This window comes from Stegostoma tigrinum, chromosome 16 (genome assembly GCF_030684315.1).
Source record: "Stegostoma tigrinum isolate sSteTig4 chromosome 16, sSteTig4.hap1, whole genome shotgun sequence".
Taxonomy (NCBI): domain Eukaryota; kingdom Metazoa; phylum Chordata; class Chondrichthyes; order Orectolobiformes; family Stegostomatidae; genus Stegostoma; species Stegostoma tigrinum.
The window spans coordinates 65,638,492-65,662,233 of NC_081369.1; the positions used below are offsets into that span (position 1 = coordinate 65,638,492).

A 23,742-nucleotide genomic window follows, 5' to 3' on the forward strand; every position below is an offset into this window, starting at 1 on the left:
TCTCTGTGGTATATATTTGTTAGAACGCACGGGGCAGGGGGTATTATATCAACACTTGCCCCTCTGCCAGTCTTAGCCAACAATAAATAGAGTCCAGTTTTTTTTTCAGGGCCGATCATTTGAATGTTTCCAAACATTTCAGACACTGTCGATGACATTGATCTTCTCCATGGGGTTGACAATGTGAAACATTGCTCACCAATCACTGCTTCCACCGATTCAGATTGTCCCTTTCACCATGGTCCTGACAGGATGCTGTGGGTCTATGTTGTTGTTTGAAGTTACTCCTCTGGGTCAGTGCACTGCTCTTTGTCACTGTCTCAGTTCCTGTTCTCTTACACTGTTCTGCTAATGGCTTCTTCTGCCACATGCCTTGCAAAGTTTATCAAAAGCTGCGCATAGCAGGGAGGCAATGGCTTAGTGGTATTATCGCTGGACCATTAATCCAGAAACTCAGCACATGTTCTGGAGACCCAGGTTTGAATCCTGCCACAGCAGATGGTAGCATTTGAATTAGAAAAAAAATCACCATAAAATCATCGTCTATTGTCGGAAAACCCATCTGGTTCACTAATGTCCTTCAGGGGACGAAATCTGCCATCCTCACCTGGTCTGTATTCTATGTGACTACAGGCCCACAGCAATGTGGTTGACTCTCAACTGCCCTCTGAAACGGCCTAGCAAGCCAATCAGTTGTACTAATCGCTACAAAGATTCAAAGAAATGGAACTGGACAGATCACTGGGCATTGACCTAGACACTGGAAAAGACAGCGGCAGAAACAGCCCTGTTGATCCTGCAAATTCCTCCTCACTAACATTTGGGGGTTAGTGTCAGAATTGGGAGAGCTGTCTCACAGACAAGTCAAGCAACAGCCTGTGACACAGTCATATTCACAGAATCATACCCTACAGACAATGTCTCAGATACCACCATCACCATCTCTGGGTACATCCTGTCCCACCAGCAGGACACACCCAGCCGAGGGGGGTACAGTGGGATAGAGTTGGGAGGGAGTTGCTCTGGGAATCCTCCACATTGATTCTGGACCCCATGAAGTCTCATGGCTTCAGGTTAAACATGGGCAAGGAAACCTCCTGCTGATTACCATATGCTGTCCTCCCTCAGCCGATGAATCTGTACTCCTCCATGTTAAACAACACTTTGAGGAAGCATTAAGGATGGCAATTGCACAAAATGTACTCTGGTTGGGGTATTCCAATGTCCAACGCCAAGAGTGGCTCGGCAGCATTACTACTGATCGAGCTGATCGGGTACTAAAGGACACAGCTGCTAGACTGGGTCTGCGGCAGGGGCTGAGGGAACCAACGAGAGACAGAAACATACTTGACTCCATCCTTACCAATCTGCCATCTGCAGATGCATCTGTCCATTACAGTATCGGTAAGAGTGACCATCGCACAGCCCTTGTGGAGACCAAGTCCTGACATCACATTGAGAATAATTTCTATTGTGTTGTGTAACAAAATCACGGTGCTAAATGCTTTGCACAGGTCTAGCAACTCAGGTCTGGGCATCCATGAGGTGCTGTGGGACATCAACAGCTGCAGAATTTACTTTCAAGAAAGAGATGGATAGAGCTCTTAAAGATAGTGGAATCAAAGGTTATGGGGATAAGGCAGGAACAGGATACTGATTGTGGATGATGAGCCATGATCATAATGAATGGTAGTGCTGGCTCAAAGGGCCGAATGGCCTAGTCCAGCACCTATTGTCTATTGCCTAATTGTACTCCAGTACAATCTATAACCTCATGGCCCAGCATATCCCCCACTCAGCCATTACCATTAATCCAGGGAATCAACCCTGATTCAATGGAGACTGCAGGAGGGTATGCCGGGAGCAGCACCAGGCATCCCTGAAGATGAGATGTCAACCTGGTGAAGCCCCCAAACAGGACCACTTACGCACCAAACAGCGAAAGCAACAATTGATAGACAGAGCTAAGTGATCCCACAACCAATGGATCAGATCTAAGCTCTGCAGTCCTGCCACATCCAGTGGTGAATGGTGGTGGACATTTAAACAACTCACTGGAGGAGGAGGCTCCACTAATATCCCCATCCTCAGTGATGGAAGAGCCCAGCACCTCGGGGCAAAAGATAAGGCTGAAGCATTCACAGGAATCTTCAGCCAGAAGTGCTGAGTAGATGATCCATCTTGGCCTCCTCCAGTGGTTCCCAGCGTCACAGATACCAGTCTTGATCCAACTCGATTCACTCCATGTGATATGAAGAAATGGTTGGAGACACTGGATACTGTAAAGGCTATGGGCCCTGATAACATTCTGGCAATAACACTGAAGACTTGTGCTCCAGAACTTGCTGTGCCCCGAGCCAAGCTGCTCCAGTACAGTTACAACACTGGGATCTACCCGGCAATGTGGAAAATTGCCCAATTATGTCCTGTACATAAAAATCGGGACAAACCCAACCCGGCCAATTCCTGCCCCATCACTCTCCCCTCGACCGTCAGTAACAAAGCTATCCAGCAGCACCTGCTCAGCAATAATCTGCTCAGTGATGCCCAGTTTGGGTTACGCCAGGGCCACTCAGCCCCTGATCTCATTAAAGCCTTGGTTCAAGCATGGACAAAAGAGCTGAATCCCAGAGGGTGAGGTGAGAGTAACAGCCCTTGATATCAAGGCTGCATTCACCGGAGTGTGGCATCAAGGAGCCCTTACAAAATTGGAATCAATGGGTATCAGGGGCAAACTCTCCGCTGGTTGGAGTCATGCCTGAGACACAGGAAGATGATTGTGGTTGTGGGAGGTCAGTCATCTCAGCTCCAGGGCATCTCCACAGGAGCTCCTCAGGGTAGTGCTCTCGGCCCAACCATCTTCAGCTGCTTCATCAATGGCCTTCCCTCCATCATAAGGTCAGAAGTGGGGATGTTCACCGATGATTGTACAATGTTCAGCACCATTTGCAACTCCTCAGATACTGAAGCAGTCCGTGTGAAAATGCAACAAGATCTGGACAATATCCAGGCCTGGGCTGACAAGTGGCAAGTGACATTCATGCCACACAAGTGCCAGGCTATGTCTTTCTCCAATTATGAGACAACCTAACCACCACTCCTTGACATTCAGTGGTGTTACCATCATTGAATCCCCTCAGATCAACATCCTGGGGTTTGTCATTGACCAGAAACTCAACTGGACTCACTGCATTAACACAATGGCTACAAGTGCAGGCCAGAAGCTGGGAATACTGTGGTGAGTAACTCACCTCATGACTCCTCAAAGCCTGCCCACCATCTACAAGGCACAAGTCAGGAGTGGGATGGAATACTCCCCACTTGCCTGGATGGGGGCAGCTCCAACAACACTCAAGAAGCTCGACACCATCCAGGACTAAACAGTCTCCACTTGATTGGCACCACATCCACACCCACCACCACCGACACTCAGTCACAGCAGTGTGTACCGTCTAAAACACACACTACAGAAATTCACCAAAGATCCTCAGACAGCACCTTCCAAACCCATGGCCATTTCCATCTAGAAGGACAAGGGGCAGCAGATACATGGGAATACCATCCCCTGCAAGTTCCCCTCCAAACCCCTCACCATCCTGAATTGGAACCGTATCGCTGTTCCTTCACTGCCACTGGGTCAAAATCCTGGAATTCCCTCCCTAAGGGCATTGTGGGTCAACCCACAGCAAATGGACTGTAGCAGTTCAAGAAGCAGCTCACCCCCACCTCTTCAAGTGCAACTAGGGAGGGGCAATAAATGCTGGTTCAGCCGGCAATGCCCATGTCCCAGAAATGTATTTTAGAAATAAATCCTCAGACCATGCAAAATGCCACATCTTCTACACGCTTTGCTATTTTGCAGCGTTCTAGTGATTGCATCGACTGTAGAATTTCCAGTCAGGGACTGTCAGCGTTGTTGACTTATACTCATCCTTCAAACACCGTTCAACTCTGTAAGTCTTCATCTACATCTCGAAAATCGTTCTGCAAAGCTTCCAGGGGGTGGATGTGATCAGCAACTCAACTATTCCATTTGCTCGCACCCCATCCTCCTGGGCTTGCTATTGATCCAGGCTTTTGATAGGGATTTGTTGGCCAACACTGTCCATTGGTGCAATGATGACTTGTTCAGGGTAGTGTAATGATCCCAGTTGATAGTAATGCTGGGAAAGTCACACAAGGACAAGCTCCAGAATGAAAATTTGGTTTGATGGATTTTTCAAAAAAGAGCTTAGGTAGTGTGATGCCCAATCGCTGTGTTTCTACAACAACTGAACAGAAAGCATTTCACAAAATAAAAATTAATAAAAATGAAGCTATTTAAATATAGAACTCAGTCAGAAGTATCTTAATCACACAGCAAAAGTAAAATTTCAATCTGTTACCTGACTTCATCCATGTGGAGATGGTGGGCAGGCTTTGGAGAGTCAGGAGTTGAGTTATTGCTGCAGGATTTGTAACCACCGACCTGCTGGAGTAGTCACTGTGTTTGTACCTCTAGCTCTGTTCAGCTTCTGGTCAATGGTAACCTGTCAGGATGTTGATAGCTGGGGATAGATTGATGGTGAGGCTACTGAAAATGAAGGCTCAGTGGTTAGATTCTCACTTGTTGGAGATGGGTCATCGCCTGGCAGTTGTATGGTGTGAACACCAATGTGGCAATGTTTTAGTAACAAGGTGTGAAGCTGGATGAACACAGTAGGCCAAGCAACATCTCAGGAGCACAAAAGCTGACGTTTCGGGCCTAGACCCTTCATCAGAAAAGGGGGATGGGGAAAGGGTTCTGAAATAAATAGGGAGAGAGAGGGAGGCAGATGAAAGATGGATAGAGGAGAAGACAGGTGGAGAGGAGACAGACAAGTTAAAAGGGTGGGGATGGAGCCTGTTGAGGTGAGTACAGGTGGGGATGTAGGGAAGGGATAGGTCAGTCCGGGGATGATGGACAGGTCAAGGGGGCGGGATGAGGTTAGTAGGTAGGAAATGGAGGTGCGGCTTGAGGTGGGAGGAGGGAATAGGTGAGAGGAAGAACAGGTTAGGGAGGTGGGGATGAGCTGGGCTGGTTTTGTGATGCAGTGGGGGTGGGGTAGATTTTGAAGCTTGTGAAGTCCACATTGATACCATTGGGCTGCAGGGTTCCCAAGTGGAATATGAGTTGCTGTTCCTGCAACCTTTGGGTAGCATTGCTGTGGCACTGCAGGAGGCCCAGGATGGACATGTCATCTGAGGAATGGGAGGGGGAGTTAAAATGGTTCGCACCTGGGAGGTGCAGTTGTTTATTGCAAACTGAGCATAGGTGCTCTGCAAAGCAGTCCCCAAGCCTCTGCTTGGTTTCCCCAATGTAGAGGAAGCCACACCGGGTACAACGGATACAGTATACTACATTGGCAGATGTGCAGGTGAACATCTGCTTGATGTGGAAAGTCTTCTTGGCGCCTGGGATGTGGGTGAGGGAGGAGGTGTGGGGGCAAGTGTAGCATTTCCTGCGGTTGCAGGGAAAAGTGCCGGGTGTGGTGGGGTTGGAGGGGAGTGTGGAGCGAACAAGGGAGTCACGGAGAGAGTGGTCTCTCCGGAAAGCAGACAGGGGTGGGGATGGAAAAATGTCTTGGGTGGTGGGGTCGGATTGTAGATGGCAGAAGTGTCAGAGGATGATGTGTTGTATCCGGAGGTTGGTGGGGTGGTATGTGAGTACAAGGGGATCCTCTTTTGGCGGTTATTGTGGGGACGGGGTGTGAGGGATGTGTTGCGGGAAATGCGGGAGGCACGGTCAAGGGCGTTCTCGACCACTGAGGGGGGAGGCAGTTGCGGTCCTTGAAGAACGAGGATATCTGAGATGTGGATGTGAGTTTGCTCGCCGAGCTGGAAGGTTAGTTTTCAGACATTTCGTCACCATTCTAGGTAACATCATCAGTAAGCCTCCGACGAAGCCCGATATCTGAGATGTACGGGAGTGGAATGCCTCATCCTGGGAGCAGATGCGGCAGAGGTGAAGGAATTGGGAAGAGGGGATGGAATTTTTGCAGGAAGATGGCTGGGAGGAGGGGTTTGTTTTAAAATTGCAGCACTGTGACCACCAATGGCTAGGGGAAGGTCATCACCAGAACTTTGCGCTTTCTCTCCTATTTTCCAATTCTATTGAAATGTGGATTTTTCATTCTGTTTCTGTTCTGAAGGTGTGCTCTCTCCATGATGCTGACTAACCTATTGTTTCTCCAGTACTTTTTTTCCACTCCACCCTGCCTGGCTGCATTCTGCAGCATACATGGACCTTTAAACCCAAAAAGCCTTTGAAAACTAATCCAACGCCTTCCATAGGCCAGCACTGCAATATAATTTTATGATCATTACTCTCTGACATCTGAAATTGCTGACTCAAACTGAGTTACAGCTGCAAGGATCACTCACTTCATATGACTCGTGCCAATTCAACCACCGAAACCATCGCAGCTTGGTCTGATTCTATCCTTTCAATGGGTAACCAGGACACATTAGGGTTCAACGGGCAATCTGCGAGTGGCGTCGGAGGACATTGGTAGGGTGCTGTCAATAAAGGAGGAAATGGAATAGCATAGCAGGTCAGACAGCACCGGAGAAGCAGGAATGCCAACGTCCCAGCCCATAACATTGTTGCTTCTGCCCCTCAGACCTACCTGTGCTTTTCCAGCTCCACATTTATTGACTTAATGTTTCCAATATAACCTGGTGCTGTGTGATTTCTGACAGAATTTGTGGGCTGAGAGAGCTCACAAGACCAGACAAATGGTGTGGCTGAAGTGCAGAATAAGAAGTCCCTGCAGCTGTTTGGGAGTGATAGACGGCCCTTCCCTTGATGGGCTGAAGGGTCGCTTCTGCGGCCTCCCTGAGCGGGGGAGAGGGCGGGGTCACAGTGGGCGGGGTCACCGTGGGCGGGGTCAGAGCGCACGGTGTCGGACTGGGCGGGCTCAGTGTGGGCAGGAAAAGCGAACTACAAATCCCGGCGGTCTTTGCGGCCACACGTTTCCAGACCCACCCCACCCCTCGTCGAGTCACTATTGGCGAATGGGGAAGAGGGCGTGACCCGACTGGGGTTAAAGGCCACGCAGCTCACGTGAGAGCAGAAACCAGCAACATGGCGGTGACAGGAGAGTGAGTGACAGAGAGTCGGGGTAATGGGGTAATGGGGTAATGGGGTAATGGGGTAATGGGGTAATGGGGTAATGGGGTAATGGGGTAATGGGGTAGGTAATTGGGGGAAAGTGTGAGTGTGTGTGTCCGGGGGTCGGGGTGTCAGAAGAGCGACTGGGCCGTGCTCCGAGCCGCGTTGCTATGGGGCAGGGATCTGGTTGGTGGGGGAGGCCGGTTTGGAGCGGAGCTCCCATTCTGGAGCCTCCTCACTCCCCCCGGGATGGAGTCCCTGACTGATGTAGGGATAGACGGGCCGCGGGGACGGATTCCCTGTTTGGTGTGGGGGGGAGTTTGGCCCTGTACCTGCCCTGTGGGGCTAGGGGTGAGTGGCTTTCCTCAGGTGGAGCTGAGACTCGGTGTGAAACACTGCGTCATATGTCGTATTGTGAATTTGTTTGTTTATAAAATTGCTTGTTTACCGTCACACCAAGCGAGCACTTGTGTCTGTCAGTCGATTCCTGAGTTGATCTTTTAAAAAGTGTTTTTTAAAAAAATGTTTTCACCGGGTTAAAGATGAAATCTTTTGTGAAAGTGCATCTGAACTTGATCATTTGGCAAACTGAAGCAGTAAGTCAGAACTGTTCGGGATCTTGAAGGTCGTGAAAACTGAAAGAACGACAGACGCTGTAAATCCGAAACAAAAACAAGAAATTGCTGGACAAGCTCAGCGGGTCGGGCAGCATCTCAGAGGAATCAGTTGATGTTTCGGACCTGAAACGTTAACTCTGATTTCTCTCCTCAGATGCTACTAGACCTGGTGAGCTTTTCCAGCAATTTCTGTTTTTTCTGTTTTTGTTCATGAATATTACGACCGGGTTGAATACAGTCTTCATGGGGAAGTTGCTGCACTTGTAGGGGAGTGTCCAGGCCACATTGTCATAAATACAGGATCGCCAATGACTGCAACAAAAGTAGCAAATACCAGTAATTCTTTGGTGTGGTAGCTTCAATGAAGTAGAGACTCTGTCTGTTGCATCTCTCCCTTTGGCTTGAGCGTTTCTAGAATTTTTAAAATTCATTTATGGCATTTGGGTTAACAAGGTGTGGAGCTGGATGAACACAGCAGGCCAAGCAGCATCTCAGGAGAAGGAAACCTGATGTTTCGGGCCTAGACCCTCTGTTGACCATGTCCTTCCAGATGGAAGTGGCCAAGGGTTTAGAAAGTGCTGCCTGAGGATCTTTGGTGAATTTCTGCTGTGCATCTAGCAAATAACATGCAGTGCTGGTGGAAGGAGTAGGATGCTTGAGGATGTAGTGCTAGTCAAGTGGGGGCTACTTTGTCCTGAATGGTGTCAAGCTTCATTAGTGTTGTTGGAGCTGCATCCATCCAGACAAGTGGGGAGTATTCTGTCACACTCCTGGTTTGTACCTTGTAGATGATGGACAGGCTTTGGGGAGTCAGGAGGTGAGTTACTGCTGCAGGATTTCTGGCCTCTGACCTGCTCTTGTAGCCATTGTCGATATGGCGAGTCCAGTTGAGCTTATGGTCAATAGTAACCTCAAGAATGCTGATATTGAGGGATTCAGCGATGGTAACACCATCGGATGTCAAAGGGCAGTGATTAGAATGCCTCTTATCGGAGATGGTCATAGCCTGGCATTTGTATGGCATGAATGTTACTTGCCATTTGTCAGCTCAAGCCTGGATATTGTCCAGATCTTGCTGTATTTGAACACGGACTGCTTCAGTATCCGAGGAGTTGGAATGGTGCTGAATATTGTACAATTATCAGTAAACATTCCTATTTCTGACCTTATGATGGGTGGAAGGTCATTGATTAAACAGCTGAAGATGGTTGGGCTAAGATATTGCCCTGAGGAACTCCTGCAGAGATGTCTGAAACTGAAATGACTGACCACCACTAACTACAGCCATCCTCCTATGTGCCAGGTATGACTTCCACCATTGGAGAGTTTCCCCCCCCTCATACTCATTTATTCCAGTTTTGCCAGGGTTCCTTGATGCCACACTTGGTCAAATGCAGCCTTGTTTTCAAGGGCTGTCACTCTCACCTCCCCTCTTGAATTCACCTGTTTTATCCATGTTTGAATCAAGGCTGTAATGAGAACAGGAGCTGAGTGGCCCTGACAGAACCCAAACTGGGTGTCACTGAGCAGGTTATTGCTGAGCATGTGCTGCTTGATAGCCACTGTTACTGACACCTTCCATCACTTTACTGATGATCGAGAGGAGACTATTGGAGCAGCAATTGACCTAATGGATTTGTCCTGCTTTTTGTGAACAGGACATATCTGGGCAATTTTCCACATTGTTGGATAGATGCCAGTGTTGCAGCTGTACTGGAAAGCTTGGCTAGGGGAGCAGCAGCAAGTTTTGGAGCACAAATGTTCAGTACTATTGCCAGAGGTGTGTCATGGCCCATAGCCTTTGTAGGATCCAGTGTCTCCAACCATTTCTTTGTATCATGTGGACTAAATTGAATTGGCTGAAGACTGTTATCTGTGATGCTGGACACCACTGCAGGAGGCTGAGATGGAACATCCACTCAGCTATTCTAGCTGAAAATTGTGACGAAATCTTCAGCCTTACCTTTTGCACTGATGTGCTGGGCTGTTCCATCATTGAAGATGGAGATATTTGTGGAGGTGCCTCCTCCTGTGAGTTGCTTAATTGTCCACCACCGTTCACGACTGTATGTGGAAGAACGTCTGGTTCAAAATTGGCTTGATGGCAGGAAGCAGAGGGTGGTGGTTGAAAGTTGTTTCTCGGACTGGAGGCCAGTGACAGTGCTGTGCCACAGGAGTCAGTGCTGGGACCTTTGTAATTTGTTATTTACATAAATTATCTGGATGTGACTGTACAAGGCATGATTAGTAAGTTTGTGGATGATATAAAACTGGGAGGTATCGTTGACAGTGAAGAACATTATCAAAAATTACAGGGGGATCTTGATCAGATCGGGTAGTGGGCTGAGGATTTGCAAATGCACTTCAATGCAGATAAGTGTGAGGTATTGTACTTTGGAAAGTCAAACCAAGGTGGGACTTCTACAGTAAATGGGAAGGTCCTGAGGAGCGTTGTGGAGCAGAGGGACCTAGGAGTACAAGTACATAGTTTGTTGAAAGAGGCATAACAGGTGGGCAGGGTGGTGAAGAAGGCATTTAGCACACTGGCCTTCATCGGTTGAGGCAGTGAGTACAGGAGTTGGGACTTTATGTTACAGTTGTATAAGTTGGTGAGGCCGCATTTGGAGTGTTGTCGGCAGTTTTGGTCACCCTGTCATAGGAAAGCCATAGTTAAGCTGGAAAGTGGGCAAGGAGATTTACGAGGATGTTGCCAGGACTAGGGAGGCCTGAGTAACAGGGAGAGATTGGCCAGGATAGGACTTTGTTCCTTGGAACGTAGGAGAATGAGGGGTGACCTTATTGAGGGATACAAAATCATGAGGGGCATTGGTAGGATGAAAGCATATAGTCTTTTTCCCAGGGATTGGGAATTGAAAACTAGAGGGGCTGGGTTTACGGTGAGAGGGCAAAGATTTAAAAAGGATCTGGGGGCAACATCTTCATACAGAGAGTGGTGAGTATATGGAATGGGCTGCCAGATAAAGTGGTTAACGCAGTTACTGTAACAATGTTTCTTTAAAAAAAAGTTAGATAGGTACATGGATGGGAAGGGTTTAGAAGGATATGGACCAAATGCAGGCAGTTGGAACTAGCTGAGTGGGCACCATGGTCAGCATGGACCAGTTTGGACCAAAGGGCCTGTTTCTATGCGGTATTACTCTATGACTGCAGAACCTAGATCCGATCCCTTGGTTGTGAGATCACTTACCTCTGTCAGTCACTTCTTATGCTGTGTGACATACAAGTAGTCCTGTTGGCAGCTTCACCATCTCACAGTGCTGCTCCTGGCATACCCTCCTGCACTCTTCATTGAACCAGAGTTGATACCCCTAGCTGGATGGTAATGGTTGAGTCGAGGATATGTCGGACCATGAGGCTGCGGATTCTGCTGGAGTAAATTCTGCTACTGATGGTCCACAGCATCTCATGGATGCCCAGTCATGAGTTTCTAGATCTGTGTGAAGTCTGTCCCATTGTGCACGGTGATAGTGCCACACAACACGATGGAACGTATTTTCAATGTGAAGGCAAGACTTGGTTTCCACAAGGACTGTGAGGGATGGTCACTGTTACCAATACTGTCATGGACAGATCCATCTGCAGCTGGCAGATTGGTAAGGATGAGGTCAATATGTTTTTCCCTCTTGATTCCGTCACCACCTGCCGCAGACCCAGTCTAGCAGCTGTGTCCTTTAGTGCCCGACCAACTCGATCAGCAGTGCCACTGCTGAGCCACTCTTGGTGGTGGACATTGAAATACCCACCCAGAGTACATTTTGTGCCCTTGCCATCCTCAGTGCTTCCTTCAAGTGCTGTGTTATATGTAGTAATCAGCAGGAGGTTTCCTTACCTGTGTTTAATCTTAAGCAATGAGACTCCGTGGGGTCCAGAGTCACTGTTACAGATTCCCAGGGCAACACCCTCCTGACTGTATCCCACTGTGTCGCCCCCTCTGCTGGGTCTGTCCTGCCGGTGGGACAGGACATACCCAGGGACAGTGGTGGTGTCTGGGACATTGTCTGTAAGGTATGATTCTGAGAGTATGACTGTGTCAGGCTGTTGCTTGCCTAGTCTGTGAGACAGCTCTCCCAACGTTGGCACTAACCCCCAGACATTGGTGAGGAGGGCATTGCAGGATCAACAGGACTGTTTCTGCCATTGTCTTTTCTGGTGCCTAGGTTGATGTCGGGTGGTTCATTCAGTTTCATTTCTTTGAACTTGGTAACAATTGATCTGACTGTGTGGTTTCTTAGGCCATTCCAGAGGCCACCTCAGATCAATCACATTATATCTCACTGCCTGCATCTGTAATATATTGCTTTTTTTAATAGAATTTAGTAAGGATTTGGAGCTAGTAGTCTTAATCCCGCGGGTGTGGGAATTTATAATTCCTTTTTGAAGTGAATAGTATGGATGCAGTTAAGGGAAAGTTGCATAAATAAATGAGGGAGAAACGACGAGGGGAAAGATACTGGTAATGAGGCAGTAGGAGGCCCACGTAGAACACAAACCCCAACATGGACATGTTGGATCAAGTGGCCTGTTTCTATGCTGTAAATCCCAGGAACTGTAACTCAATCTGGTGGGTGGCAGGCCCTGAGTGACTAGAAGCCACTCATTAATGAAACTGCTCATGTGACTAAAGAGGTCAGTAATTCCCTGGAGTGACAGGGAGCCTCAAGGACCTGATTCTCTCCTGTACTGTTGTGTTGGTTGCAACATCAGGTTAGGATTGAGAATTTGACACTCAACTTTGGGAATCAGCGAGTTAGAAATTCAGCTCGGCATTCTTTTCCAATGATGTGTCAAAAAGCGTTGAAAGGATAGAATTAGACCAAGCTGCAGTGGTTTTGGTGGTGGAATTGGCACAAGTCATGAAGTGAGTCAGCAACTTCAGACAAGGCAGAGAGTAATGATCATAAAATTATATTGCAGTGCTGGCCTATGGAAGGCGTTGGATTAGTTTTCAAAGGCTTTGTGGGTTTAAAGGTCCATGTATGCTGCAGAATGCAGCCAGGCAGGGTGGAGTGGAAAAAAAGTACTGGAGAAACAATAGGTTAGTCAGCATCATGGAGAGAGCACACCTTCAGAACAGAAACAGAATGAAAAATCCACATTTCAATAGAATTGGAAAATAAGAGAGAAAGCGCAAAGTTCTGGTGATGACCTTCCCCTAGCCATTGGTGGTCACAGTGCTGCAATTTTAAAAGTTTGTCTACATTGGTATTCATACCATACAACTGCCAGGCAATGACCCATCTCCAACAAGTGAGAATCTAACCACTGACCCTTCATATTTAATAGCATTACCGTCACTATCCTCATAGGCAGTCCCTTGCAGAAGAGGGTGACACTCTTCCACTCTTAGGGTGAGTCTGTAGATGGATGCACAGAGCGATTCAGCTACTTCAGGTTCTGTTATACTTGGGGCAGAAGATCGTTGCACGATGGGGTGGGTGGGTGCTGGTGTGGCAGTACCTTTCACTAGTTTCTCCTGGCTTCCATTTTCTCCCGATAGCAAGTCTCAAGGTGTTTGATGCCTTCCCGAACAGTCATCCTCCACTTTGGATGATCTTAGGCCAAGTATTCCCAGATGCCCATGGGAATGCCACACTCTGCCAGTGAGGCCTTGAGGGTATCACTGAAGCACTTCCCCTGTCCACCGGGGGCTTGCTTGCCGTAACAAAGCTGGGAATAGAGCACCTGCCTGGGGAGTCTGGTGTCAGTCATGCGGATGATGCGCCCAGCCCATTGGAGCCGATCAAGGGTGGTCAGTGCCTGGATGCGAGGGTTGTTGGCCTGGTTGAGGACACTGGTGGTGTTATGTCTTTCTTCCAGACGGATTCACAGGATCATGCTCAGGCACCTTTTGTGGCACTGCATCAGCAGCTTGAGGTGTCCGCTGTAGACATCTGTGTCTGAGTCCTACAGGAGGGCAGGAACCACCACAGCTCCATATACTACGGTGTCAGATCGGATGTTGTTGCCCTTGAACACCTTTTTCATCAGGCTCCTGAAGGCTACTCGCGCACTGGAGGTAGTGCTTGGGTCTCTTCCTCAACAGCTGCTTTGGTTGACCAGACACATTCAAAGTATTGGAAGTGGTCAACATTCTCTAAGGACCCTGCGGACCATGATGATCAGGGGTTTGCTCCATCACTCGATCCATATCAGCACCCATTGTTGGGAGTTACAGTTGGCCAGAGACTCAACAGAACTAGACATATATAATTACAGTGGCTATAAGAGAAGGTTAGAAAATTGGAATCCTGCAGTGAGCAACTGGAGCTGCAGCCATCCAGGAAAGTGGAGAATATGTTGCCACACTCCTGGCTTGTGCCTAGAGACAATGGACAGGCTTTGGGGAGCCAGGAGGTCACCTCAATGCAGCAGGATTCTGTGTCTGAGTTGTTATCCACTATGTCTTATGGTCTTATGAGTGCAGGGAAGTGGAGTTGAAATGCCCATCAGCCATGATTAAATGGCAGAGTGGACTTGATGGGCCGAATGGCCTTACTTCCACTCCTTTGTCTTATGGTCTTGTTTTTGTCATCCAGTTTGTGGTGAGACCAGCTGAATTTCTGGTTAGTGGTAACTCCCAGGATATTAATAGTGAGGGGTTCAATGATGGTATTAGCCTTGAAGATCAAAGAGTGATGGATCAGTTTTCCCTTGCTGTATATGGTCATTGCCTTGCATGTGTGAGGGATGAGTATTACCTGCCACTTCTCAGTACAAAGCTAGATGTGTTTCTAGGTCTTACTACATTTGGACATGGACTGCTCGAGTATCTGAGGACTTGTGAATGGTGCTGAACATTGTGCAATCATTTGATGAAAATCACCACTTCTGACCCCCCCCGCCCCCGCAATGCTCTCTCTCTCTCTTCCCCTCCCTCCCCCTTCAGTTACTGAAGGTAGGGTATGTAGGATATGGAAATATGCTTGGACAGACATGTTTAAGCTTTTCAGCTTGCACGGAAAATGAACGCAATGAGCCAGTGGGACAGAAATTAATCTGTTACAATGTGGAAGGTGAATCTTCTGGCAGAGTTTCCAGCTGTATTTGGAAGTAGATGATAGAACTGTGGGCTGAAATGTTTTGAAAAGAATTGTTCTTGGGATGTGGTCATCGCTGGCAAGGCTAGTGTTTTTTGCCCAACTTACTTGCCCTAGAATTCAGTGGCTTGCTGTGCCACTTCAGAGGTTAGAAAAAGTCAAGCGTGCTGCTCTGTGTCAGGAGTCACGCACAAATCCGACCAGATTAGGTGAGGATAGCAGATTTCCAATCTGAAAGAACGTTTGTCAACCAGATGTGCTTTTGTTACAATTGTCAAATGTCGACACGTTTGTCATTAGGTGGGCTTTTAATTCCAAATTTTTGTTTTAATTGAGTTAAACTTTCATCATTTGTCACTGGATTGAGCCCATGTCCTCAATGCATTAGGCCAGGATTCTGGTTCTGCGATAGTACTAAAATGCTACCGTTTGATAGTGTTAGATTGATTCCTTCCTGTGGTTTTAAAAGGAGGCGAATGCAATTCAATTCATTTTTGAAACTTAGCTAGATTCTGGAGAGGTTTCAGCAGCCTGAAAATGATCAAGTATAGCCGGTCTCGTTAGGAAGGGCTGGAAGCAGAAAGAGACAAACTGCAGGCCAGTTTGACATCTATCATGGAGAAGGTGTCAAGTGAGCATTAGGGAGATTGTAACTGGACATGTTGAATTTTCCCAGTGTGATTGGGAAGACTTCGCATGGTTTAGTGAAAGGAAAAATCATGTTTAATCAGTTTTTTGAATTTATTTTGAAAGAGTAACTTGCTTTGGATAACAGGAGTCTATTGATATATTTGGACATCCATAACATTTTTAACAAAGTGCCGAATCAAAGAATCCATAAGCTAGGGCTGTACAGAGGGCTTTAAACTAATTTTGGGGGAATTGTTAGTGTGGTGGGGGTGGTGGTGTGTGGAAGCAGGAATATGTGGGCTTGTTCACACAGGATGGGACAGTCAGCTGGGGTTATGTGCCAGGACTGGGACTGAGAACCACCGACTGCCTCACTCAGAAGGGAGGCTGATATGTTCTACAGTGATAGTAGCTTGGTCGGGGAAGGGAAGGGAAAGGTGACTGGGTGTTGAATCGGTTTCTCTTCACTCTGGGAGGTCTCATTTGCTGCTCCTTTATGTACATTTGGTCATCCATTTCTCTTGTCCTCTATTCTCAGGCCCTCCTTCTCACTGGGTAATGACACCCTCCAGGTACCAATGGCCCTCTTTGCCTTGAACAGACGCCGTCTGTGTGAGCAGTTACGTAAGAATGCTGAGGTGCCAAAGAAAGCAGTGGTGGTCCTCCAGGGGGGAGATGAACTCCAGCGATACTGCACCGACACTGGTATTGTCTTCCGTCAGGTGAGCTGACTGGTCTCTGTTCTATTACTGCCCCAATAGCAGGTGGCACATTGTTATGTGGGATTTACAGCTGAGAAATTGGCCGCACAGTTCGCCATATCAATCAGAGGTGCGATGATACATTAACCCTTCGAGCGGGTTGATTCGACAGCTACCCAGAGAATTTCTACAGAATCTTTGTGTAGAAGGCCATCCGGCTTGTTGAGTCCATGTCACCTCTTTAATAGAGATGTTCAATCATACACTCAATTCCTTTCACCATTAATTGTCTTCAGACCATAAGATATAAGACAAATCGGGGGCAGGCTTACACACTTAATGGTAAGGTCCTGGGAAGTGCTGCTGAATAAAGAGCTTGGACTGAAAGTGGAGTTGCACGTAGATGGGATAATGAAGAAGACATTTGGTACACTTGCCCTAATTGGTCAGTGCATTGAGTATCGGAGTTGGAAGGTCATTTTGCAGCTGTACAGGACATTGGTATACTGGGTACATTTGGAATACTGTGTACAGTTCTGGTAATACTGTGTACAGCTCTGACCTCCCTGCTGTAGGAAGGATGTTGTGAAACTTGAAAGGATTCAGAAAAGAAAGGATGTTGTCAGGGTTGGAGTGTTTGAACAATAGAGAGAGGCTGAAGCTGGGGCTATTTTCCCTGGAGCATTGGAAGCTGAGAGGTTATTTTATAGAGATCTATAAAATCATGAGGGGCATGGATAGGTGAATAACCCAAGGTCTTTTTCCCAGCACTGGGAAGTCCAAAACTAGAGGGCATGGGTTTAAGGTGAGAGAAAGGTTTAAAACAGACCCAAGGAACAACCTTTTCACGCACAGGGTGGTGTGTGTATGAAACGAGCTGTGGTTGAGTCTAGAACAATTACAACATTTAAAGGCATCTGGATGGGTACATGAATAGGAAGGGTTTAGAGGGATATGGGCCAAATGCTGGCAAAGGGGACTAGGTTAATTTAAGATAGAGAAATAGGAACTGCAGATGCTGGAGAAGCCGAGATAACAATGTGTAGAGCTGGATGAACACAGCAGGCCGAGCAGGAAAGCTGACGTTTCGGGCATTTCATTTTCTGATGTCGGTTTAGACCCAAAACATCAACTTTCCTGCTCCTAAGATGCTTGGCCTGCTGTGCTCATCCAGCTCTACACCTTATGATCAATGATGTAAGATATCTGGTCAGCATGGATGAGTTGGACCAAAGCATCTGTTCCTGTGCTGTACATCTCTGACTCCATGGAGGAACAGAAGTAGGCCATTTGGCCCTTTGAGTCTAATCTGACATTTTGTGAGATCATGGCTGAACCTATCTAACTGGTATAATGAACAGTGTGTTCAACTCCTTTTTATCCTGCCTTTCCCCTATCGCCCTTGATTCCCTTACTGACTAAAAGTCTGTCTATCTCAGTCTAGAGTATATTTAATGACGCACATCAACAATCCTCTGCAGTAAAGAACGCCACAGATCCACTACCTTCAGAGAAGGAATTCCCCCTACACTGTTTTAAATATGTGGCCCCTGTTCTGAGATTTTGCCCTAGACTCCTCCATGAGAGGATAACAACCTTTCTACTCTTCAGTCCCCTAACAATCTTGCTTGTGTCAAGAAAGTAATCTCTGAACCACAATGTGAATATAGATAGGGAGCCCAAAACTGTTCACAGTATTTCAGCTGAGGCCTGACTAATACCATGCTTAGTTTTAACAAAACCTCCCTACTTTTGTACTACTTTCCAATTGAAATAATGGATAATATTCTATTTGTTTTCATTGTCGTTCATTCAAATCCTGGAACACTCTCCCTTGGACATTGTGTGTCAACCTATAGCACATGGACTGCAGTGGTTCAAGAAGGCAACTCACCACCACCTTCCCAAGGGCAACTAGGGACAGTCAATAAATGCTGACCCGTCCTGTGATGCACATGTTTCACAAGTGAATTTTTAAAAAAATTACCTGCTGAAGTTGGATGCTAACTTTGTGGTAGCACCAGGATGCCAATTCCCTCTGCTCAGCATCTTTCTGCAGCCTTTCTCTATTTAAATAATATTCAGCTCCTCTCTTCTTCCTGCCAAAGTGCACAGCCTCACGTTTCCCACGATATATTAAATCTCTTGAGAAGTCGCCCACTCATGAATCTGTTTTTGCAGACTCATCATTTGCCTTCCCAATTATTTGTGTCATCTGCAAATTTGACTATAGTTCATTCTCTACCTTGATTGAAGCAATGAATGTAAATTGTAAATAATTGTGGCCCCAGCACTGATCCTAGTGACACACCTCGGTTATAGATTGCCAACATGCAAATGCCTCAGTTTATCCTAACTCTATCTTCTATTAGTTAGCCAGTCATCTATCAATGATATATTACCTGGTGGGGGTGTGGTTGGCAGGGGTGTTGACTGTGAGTGATGGGTCAGGGCTGCTTGAGCAGGGTGGGACATTTGGGGATCGAGGAGCGGGTTTGGTGAGAGAGTGATGGGGATTTAGGGGAATATTGGTGGAGCTTGGAGGCAGTGGTTGGGTAGTGTGTAGATGGTGGGGGATGGTAGTTGGGCTATTGGAGGGTGGTTGTTGGAGTTTGGGATCTTGACCCATGGAGGAGACTATAGAATTGGCTCTGCCATGAGCATTGCAGTGAATAAAGCTCCCCATGGACTTCCCGCACAGTTGATGAATGTACAATACAAACGCAACTGGTAAATAATGATAGACACTATATAATTGTCAGGACGTACCTCCATGCCAGCAAATAAAAAGGTCACTTTGTCTTTTGCTTTGAATACTTTTATATGCTTTCCTGAATAATAGTGACTGTGATCTGGAAAGAGCAGATGAGAATTCTTTTCACATAGTGAGTTGCTCTGATCTGGAATGTGCTTCCTGAAAACATCGTGGGAGTGCAGTTCAATAATAACCAGCAAAGGGGAATTGGGTAAGTACTTAGGGAGAAAATACACCAGGCTAAATAGCTGTGTGGTAGGTGATGGGTAGAGCATTGGGATGTGGGACGAACTAGATAATGTTTAAAAACAGTAAACCTGTTCCTTTTTGTAGGAATCTTATTTCCACTGGACGTTTGGAGTGGTGGAGGCAGACTGCTACGGTGCTGTGGAAGTTGCCACTGGCAAGTCCCTGCTGTTTATTCCCAAACTCCCGGAGAGCTATGCAGTGTGGATGGGCACGTAAGGCTCTTTCTAGTTTCCAAAGCAGTCTACTGTTGCTGTTTGAGTTGTGATGTCTGATGTCTGATGTCTGATGTCTGGCATTGCTGCAATTCAGAAGTTCTCATCACTGTGTTCCAATCCGTCTGTGGCCCACGTCTCCTAGTTTCTCTCCTCTGAATTCCCCTGGGTCTAGCATCTTTGATGTTCTGGCAAGGGCAATCATAAACTCCGTCTTTAACAGTGCTGAAAGAGACCCTTCAGCCCGTTACATCCATGCCTGTCACCAAACATTCATCTTTTCTAATTCCATTTTCTTTTCGCTCCTGCTGTTGCCCCCCCCCCCCCCCCGCCCCGAAATCCCTATAAATGTCCTGATTCATACCTTAAAGATGTGCCTGTGGTTATTGACCCACCTACAAAGGGAAAAGGTTTCTCTTTTTCCACATGGTCTAAATCCTTCTTCATAACTTAGCATATCTCAATTTTGCCCACAACCATCCCACTGATGTTTGTGGATAATTACATAACGCTAAGACTATAAGAAATAGGGACAGGAGTAGGTCATTTGGCTCTTTGGGCTTGCTGCATCATTCTGCAGGATCATGCTTGATCTGGCATTCCTTACATTTCTGGATGTGAGTTTGCTCGCTGAGCTGGAAGGTTAGTTTTCAGAAGTTTCATCACCATCCTAGGTAACATCATCAGTGACATTCATTTTCCTGTAATTTCCCCATATCACTTCATTAAATCAAATGATTAAGAATCTGTCTATCTCAGTCTTAAAAGCACATGATCTGTGCGCCCACAGCTTTCTGGTAAGGAGTTCTTAGTCTCAGTATACCAATTTAAGACAGAGATAATGTCCTCTGGTCCAAGTCTCTCCCAGAAGGCGAAATCCTCACAGCATTCATCCTGTCAAACCCTTTAAGAATCCTGTATGTTTCAATGAGATCATTTCATTCTTCTGAACTCCAGTGAGTAGTTTAAAACATTCCCTCCATACCATGGATCATCCAACTGAACTGTCTTTGGACTGCTTTCAATGAAGTGATATCTTTCCTTTAAATGAGGGCCAAAACTGCTTCCAGTGCTCTAGATATGGTCTCACCACATCTTGTACAGTAATATAAGACGTTCTTGTTCTTATATTCCAATCATGTTGAAACAAGGTCCAATATCCCATTAGCTTTCCTGGTTACCTGCTGCCCCTGTGTGCTAGCATTCTGTCCTTTGTACACAAGGACACCAATTCCCACTCCACTGCAATTTTTCTACATTTAAATACATTTGCTGCACTTTTGTTCTTCCTTCCAAAATGACTTCACATTTTCCTACATTATACTCCATTTGTCAACATTTTGCTTGCTTATTTAACCTATTAATGTTGCTTTATAAACTATTGGTATCCCTCTCGCAATCAGCCTTTCCTCCCTTTTTTGTGTCTGCAAATTTGAATACACTTCCTTCCTCCAAATCATTAGCAATAACTACAGACAGTTGTGGTTCAGCATAGATCCCTGTGGAACCCCACAGGTTGCCAACATGAAAAAGAATATCTTATCCCCCCTCAGTATTTCCTGTCCATGAGGCAGTTCTCTACCCATGCCAATATACTACCTCCAATATCGTGAGCTTTTATGATTTGACCTTTAGTGAGGTAACTTTCTGTTTACCTCCTGAAAATCCAAATAAAACATATCTTCTGGCTCCCCTGTATCCAATCTGGTTGAAACTCCTTTGGAAAAAGTCTAATAAATTTCCCTTTCATGAAGCCATGCTTGTGCTGTTTGATTTAGGTTATGGTTTTCCAAATGTCTGTTATTACCTCCCTAATATTTAATTCCAGTATTTTACCAATGTTTAGATTCTAGGCTATTTGGCCAATAGTTACCTGCTTCTTGTCTCTCTTGCTTTTTGAACTGTCTCTTTGACTGTCTTTTCCAATCCTCTGATAAATTCTCCAGGGACCAAGGAATTTTGGAAAAATACAGCCAATACGGCATTGTCTCTCTAGCTACTTATAGGGTATTTTCAATGTTCAGTACCATTCATGATCCCACTGATGCTGAAGCAGTCCAGGTGCTGCGAGACTTGGTCGGTATCCAGGCTTGAATTGACTTGTTGCATGTAACATATGTGCCACAGAAGTGCCAAGTAATCTTTCTCAAATAAGAAAGAATCTAACCATCACCCCTTGACATTTGGTAACATTACCATTGCTGAACCCCCCACTGTCAACCTCCAGGGGATTACCATTGACCAGAAACCCAACTGTGTTATGACATGAAGACAGACAGCCGAATCAAATCAACTTCCCTATCCCTGTATTCACAACACAGTAAAATTAAAGTATTCAATGACCCTCAAAATTACTCCAATTATTCCTGACTAGACTTTAACCCATACTAGACACCAAGTTTATTGCATAAAAGAATTAATGATTTATTATTAATATAGCCACTTTAACAAAGCAAAGTTAAGCAACAAGGTAATATAGTTCATGTCCATGATTTAAACCAAATCTTCTTTGATCTCAGCTCCCACTGTCTCATAGATGCAGTGAGGGATAAAAGAAAAAAAAAGCTGTAACCTGGCTTTTGCTGGTGCTGCTTACAGTGCTGTCTTTGTGTAATTTGCAAATTTGGATGTATAATTTTCCATTCCACCACATTTTAGTCATTAATAAGTGTAGGGAATAATTGAGCTCCCTACACACACCCTTACGGGATGTTCAGGTAATGAACTGCACAGTTTAGAGTTCCTGCTTCAACCCTGCTGCCTGTGCTGACTCCGTTCATTATCACGGCAGCAGCAGGGGAGCTGCATCTCTGCTTGGTGATCTTGATTAAGCAGAGGGTACTGAGTGAGGAAGTCAGATTCCCCTGGCTCTCCTCCAGTCAATGCCTGCGTACACATGTCGGTATAAGATACCTCATGCCTGGCTGTGATGCCCATGCGGTCAAATAGCTTATGGACACTCTTGAATAATTACACATTTCTGTTGTTGAAGGCACTTGCTTGCCAAGGCTGAGTGTTCAGGAGAGAAAATTGGAGACACTACTAGTTTTCCAATCATACCATTCAGTAATTTTATTTTACTGAGAAGTACCTGCAAGTCTGAGATTTCCTGTATGGATTATGACTGAGGACAGACAATGAGGGATTGGGATTTGTTACTCCAATTTGTCAAACACACTAATTAATGGAAGCCATTATTTACTCTTGGCTCTGGGAGCAGATTGAAAGTGGGAGTAATTATTTATCTGCTCTGTATCATCTCCCTGTGTAATTAATACTGCAGCTGCTGCACTCTTGTTGATTGCAATTATTTGTAACTCTAATTAATGTATTGATCAAATGGTCTCCTTCACGTTACGTCATTGTTCTCCCCTCAATGAAGGAAATTAGAATTTACTATCCTTTCAATTTGGGGAAATCTGATCTTTTTCTTTGTGCTGTTGATTTCTGGGATTATTTATAATTTTGGACTCCTGTGAAAAGTAAGTTAGGCTCTCGATGAGGTCACTTTCTGTCACAGCAAGTTATAGTCACTGCTATCAACAGGATAAACACCCTCCCACTGGGTCAGACAGAAGCTAAGGATAGAATCATATGTTCAGAGGACACAGCCATTTAGCCCACTGTGCCAGCATTTTGAGAAATCTGTTTGGTTAGTCCCATGTCCCTGCTCTTTTCCCCAAGGCATAATCAATTATTTGTCCAATTCCTTTTCGCAAGTTCCTGCTTCCGCTTCCCTTTCGGAAGTGATATGTTTCAGATTATTACCATTTATCCCGTCTCATCTCCTGTTTGCTCCTGACTTTAATCTGTGAACCTCTTGCTCTTTATTCTATAAAACCTTCTCTCAATACTGTTCCTCTTTGGTTGGTGTTTGTCATTTAGGAACATAGGAACAGGTGAAGGCCATTCAGCCCCTCAAATCTGTTCCGCCATTCAGTGAAATCGTGGCTGGTCGGTAGCCTAAGTCCATATATCTGGCTTTGACCCACATGTCTTAATTTTTTTTAAAGCAACAATATTATCTATGTCAGATTTAAAATTAGCAACTAATCCAGCAATTATTTTAGTTTGTGAAGAGGCTCAAACCTCTACCACCCTTTGTGTGTAGAAATGCTTCCTAATATTTCTCCTGTACAGTCTGGCCATAATTCTCAGACAATGAAGACATTAAAATTTTACATAACTATGTTCTTATTCTGATCAATATTTGATTCTTTAAAAACATTGGGTTTTATTACTTTAACAAGAGTCCCTTACACAGGTCAGAAGTGTCTGTGATTCCACGGAAACTGGAAGTTTTCAGATGCATAATCTGAGGTGCTGTGTAGACTTTGGAATCTGGAGCACTGATATTTCTGTTCAAAGCTTTTTATAACACCTCTGGA

General features: G+C 45.8%; 1 protein-coding gene across 1 annotated transcript in view; it reads left to right on the top strand.

Annotated features, from left to right (window-relative positions):
- Nucleotides 1–7,044: 7,044 nt before the first annotated feature.
- Nucleotides 7,045–23,742, top strand: part of pepd (peptidase D) — a 168,567-nt gene continuing 151,869 nt past the window's right edge. Inside the window, exons 1-3 of the mRNA XM_059651802.1 lie at nt 7,045–7,122; nt 15,976–16,159; nt 19,227–19,354. Coding sequence (XP_059507785.1) covers nt 7,106–7,122; nt 15,976–16,159; nt 19,227–19,354 — 329 coding nt within the window. The 5' untranslated portion in view covers nt 7,045–7,105. The remainder of the gene's footprint in view (nt 7,123–15,975; nt 16,160–19,226; nt 19,355–23,742) is intronic.